The following is a 4,019-nucleotide window of genomic DNA, read 5'->3' on the forward strand; positions in this document are numbered from 1 at the left end:
ATACTAAAAATCGACAAAAGACAGACAAGCTATAAAGTCATTAGAAGTCACAGTTTATGTGTGACGCAAAAATTCTGCGGAAGTAGTTAATTTGAGGCACAAACGTACTGAATAATTTGTCTCTCATTCTATTTCATTCGAAATAATGCTAACACACATGATTTTTGGGATGATTTTGATTCCAGGCACGTAATTCACACTATTTTTCTCAACAAAATTGCATCACATGTTTGACGCTTTTTGCTAGCACAATTTATGGCATTTGTATTGATTTTTTTCAGTCAGTCACTTCCTTCGAGTTCTATTTCAAAAATGATGAAAATATCCAACATATACACAAACCCAATCCCTCATTCAGTCTTATGGATGAGATGTGAAATACAAACAAACAATCTATCTATTATTATCAGTAGAGCAAACATAATTATGTGTGGAACTATAGTGGACTCTACTTTACTATCAAATAAACAGATCTGATTTCATTTTCATTATTGATCGACTCTCTCATTTCTATGCTGTATGGCTAAATTAGCTATAGAAAAAATAATCGATATTGATGCCAAATGAGGACTATTGGATATATGTGTGTTGGATAACCTGTTGCAAATTTTTACGTGCATTATGTTTTTCTGCATGATAGCTGTGTACATATCATCTGGTCAGTTATTAAGTGCAATGAATTAATTAGGACATTAATTATTTATGTATATATACGGTTAGTTCAGAATCTCAAGTTGTCAACCTAAATATTTGATATTCATGCTATTAAGAGTGGCTTTTAATTAGCACGTCTTTTGACTTTGTTGATTTGGATTCTTTAAACGGCTATGAACTAGAGTGAGGTTGCACAAGGAGTCAATTTCTTCGGGATTCTTTGAGGTTAGAATGAGGTTAGGTGGGGTTAAGAGATATAGTCAAAATAGCTTTTGATACAAAAATAGTAGTTAGGGTCTGCGAATTTTGTGTCGAAAAATTCGAGCTTATTAAAGAATTCAATCCAAATACTGGAAAAGTAAGCATGACTCCCCCTCTAGAAAAACTCTTGGGGTCGCCAGAATATTGTATACAGATCAAGCGAGCAATATATAGGAATAGATACTGAGTGGAGTTTTTGCTCATGTAGATGCCTTGTTAATGAATTTTGGTCGAATTAAGGGGTTACCCTTAATAGCACAAATCGTTTATTGGATCACAAATCCGGGAACAAGCTAGTGTGGATGGTATCGTAAACCAAATTTGGCACTAAGTCGGAGTCAGATCGGCCTGTTGCTACATTTTGGATCGATTTCAGCATGTGCTATTTGGGTCGATTTCAAATGACACGAAACACCCAAATGACCCCGTAAATAGAAATACAAAACAAATACCAGAGTGTGGCCGTCTCAAATTCGAATTCTTCGGCATTTGACTGTCGAAGAAATCGAACATATCGAAATCAACTTATTTTGAAATAAAAATTTACGTTTCGAAGAAAAGTATACAAAAACCTTCAAATTATAAATAAACAATACAATGCACACGTGTGAATTTAATTTTAATCAAGAATCCACTTCAATTCTCAAAGGTCAATGCGACATCCTTGATATTGACGACGCAACCTTCCTTTGATTAGATGGCATCATTCCTAATTCTTCTATTGGAATTCCAAACTTTATCATTTTTGATTTATAAATCTCCAATAAATCATCATATGCCTTCGAGACTCTTGCAAGTTCATATCTTAAGTCTTGAATCTTTTCATTCTTTTGTGACAAAAGTTTTTCTATTCGGACACTCATTGCTGTTGGCTCGATATTAGATGCTTTTAATACCTCGCCCAATAATGATTCACGCTGTTCTGTTTCCTTCTCCAAAAAGCTTAGCTTTCGTTCTAGCACTGCACTTTTAAGGCCTTCCGAAAGAACAAAAGAGAAAATTTGTGAAAATCACAGACAAAAAAAAACATTTAAAATCATACATACTGGATCTCTGTTGAACATTTAAAACTGCTTCCTCAAATTTCTGTCTCAGTGCGTCTCGTTCCTCTTTTAATTTCTCACAATGCAATACTTTTGCATCGAGTTCAAATTTAATGTTATCCAATTGCTTTCTTAATCCATCGTAACGTTTTTGCAATTTCAGCATTGATGCTTTATCTTTTTGGTAATTTTCCAATTTTCTACGCAGTTCAGTTGTTTCTGCTTGAATATCTTTTACCGGTTCAACGATGGTTTTATTTTGAGCTGATTGAATGAAGGATATGAGGGTGAATTTAATTGTAAATCGATAAATTGCAGTAATTATTAACGGTTTAATTGGTTTTGTAATTAATTTTGCAAGAACTAATAACTAGTGGCAAGCCCCTTTTTGTTTTGTTTACTTTTTAGTTTCTTTCAAGTTCTTAGAATTGAATTTATCTTAATTTAATTATTAGCATCATTAAATCATCTTAGTTTAATTATTAGACTGCACTTTATGCATCAGTATTGACCATTAATCATTTACAGTTTTGTACGATTCAAAACAATCAAGATAAATTCTCTTTTTACTCAAATAAATTAAATTTACCCCAAAAAGCATAAATGCAGTGTTCAAGAAACCGAAAAGTCATCACAGCAAGAGAAAATTTCAACCACAGCAATGATGCATTGAAGTGAAAATTGCTTAATTGTTCAAATAATTGCAGCCAAAACAATTAACATGTGAACTGTTATTTACCTGAATGAGCATCAGCCATTTGCTTCTCATTTCTCTCTGTTTGACGTCTCATTTCCTCCATTTGCTCCTTAATGCTGCTTATCAATGCCAGATTGTTAATCGTTATGTCATTATAATAACTTTTCATTTCACCAAATGCTTTCTCGTGTGCATCGATCAATTGCTTTATTTGGTTATTCTTACGTTCTTCAACTTCACTCATTTCCATTCGATGACGAATCTCGGAATTTTCCATATATTCTTGCAGACGACGCTCATGTAAATTTGCCATTTCCTTTATTTCATTTTGAAATTTTTCTCGTTCCAAGCTTAAATGCTCACAATGTTTCATTTTAATCTGCTGAATTTGCAATTCATTAAATTCATCTCGTTCACGACAGATTTTTTTCAATTCACGCTTATCATTAAATAATTCTCGTTCTTGTATGGCATGGTCTTCTTGTGCAAGCTTCAATTGTGTCATCATTTCAGCTCTCATCTCGCCAATACGACTTTGATTCTCATATTGAAGATGTTTCATTTGCTGCATAACATTCTTTATCTCTAAATCGGCTTCCTCTTGCGCCAATTCAACTTCGCGCTCTTTATTACGTATGATAGCTTGCGAATCCTCATATTGTTTTCGTGTAATCTCCCAAAATGTTCTTAACTTGTCACGTTCAATTTGAAAGAAATTTCGTTCTTCACGTTCGCGTTCTAATTCATTCCTTAGTTTGATACAAAATGCCTCCAGTTGTTCACGACTCATTCCAGCCGTGTCAACGCCATCGATGACAGCTTAAAAAATTGTAGAAGCATAAAGTTATTAATTTCTTTCTTTTCTCTTTCTTTCTGCTTTTGAAAACTTTCTTCTTCTGAATTTATTCTTTTTTTTTTCTTTTTAAGCGAATTTTTTGCTGTTTCAAGTTCAATTGCAATTTTAGATTTCATTGTGTCTGGTTTATCTCCCTAACATGCAAAGAGCATGCTCTCAAAGAGGTTGCTCACTTTGAATATACTAGTTGGAATTTTTTGTGAGTGTTATTCTCAGCTTATTCTGCCCTTAAGAGCTTGCTAGGATATCTCAATGTAAAATACACAAGTATTCATACAGAAATCAATGTCATGAGAATCAAGTGTTATATTATGTGAACTATGCTATTCATTTCCTATGAAGCGATTTAACTAACTGAAATTAACTTCCTGAATGAGAAGTTACGATTCAAATTGCAAAAAAGTATTCGATCTTTAGTAACGATCTTTAGAAATTTAAAAATTATTTTGTTAAGTTCAGAGTCAACTTCAAGTTGATCGGAAGTACTTAATCCGTACATTGTGTTTAG

The 4,019-nt window shown here is 33.1% G+C and overlaps 1 protein-coding gene across 1 annotated transcript; it reads right to left on the reverse strand.

The window, feature by feature from the left end:
• Positions 1-1,565: 1,565 nt before the first annotated feature.
• On the reverse strand, positions 1,566-3,466 carry Gas8 (Growth arrest specific protein 8). Its single transcript, XM_070635549.1, has 3 exons — positions 2,698-3,466; positions 1,962-2,222; positions 1,566-1,891 (listed from the first exon to the last, which is right to left on the reverse strand). The coding sequence occupies exons 1-3, from the start codon at positions 3,443-3,445 to the stop codon at positions 1,566-1,568; spliced, it is 1,335 nt and encodes a 444-aa protein (XP_070491650.1). The 5' UTR covers positions 3,446-3,466.
• Between the last annotated feature and the right edge of the window lie 553 nt (positions 3,467-4,019).

This window comes from Chironomus tepperi, unplaced genomic scaffold (assembly GCF_022539635.2).
Source record: "Chironomus tepperi strain 1889 unplaced genomic scaffold, CSIRO-AGI_Ctep_v1 contig_93, whole genome shotgun sequence".
In the NCBI taxonomy this organism is placed as follows: domain Eukaryota; kingdom Metazoa; phylum Arthropoda; class Insecta; order Diptera; family Chironomidae; genus Chironomus; species Chironomus tepperi.

Coding starts and splice junctions, on each gene's coding strand:
- Gas8 (XM_070635549.1), bottom strand. CDS start 3,445: ATGAGTCGTGAACAACTGGAGGCATTTTGTATCAAACTAAGGAATGAA. Junction 2,223..2,697: donor AATGGCTGATGCTCATTCAG/GTAAATAACAGT, acceptor TCATTCAATCAG/CTCAAAATAAAACCATCGTT. Junction 1,892..1,961: donor AAATGTTCAACAGAGATCCA/GTATGTATGATT, acceptor TTCTTTCGGAAG/GCCTTAAAAGTGCAGTGCTA.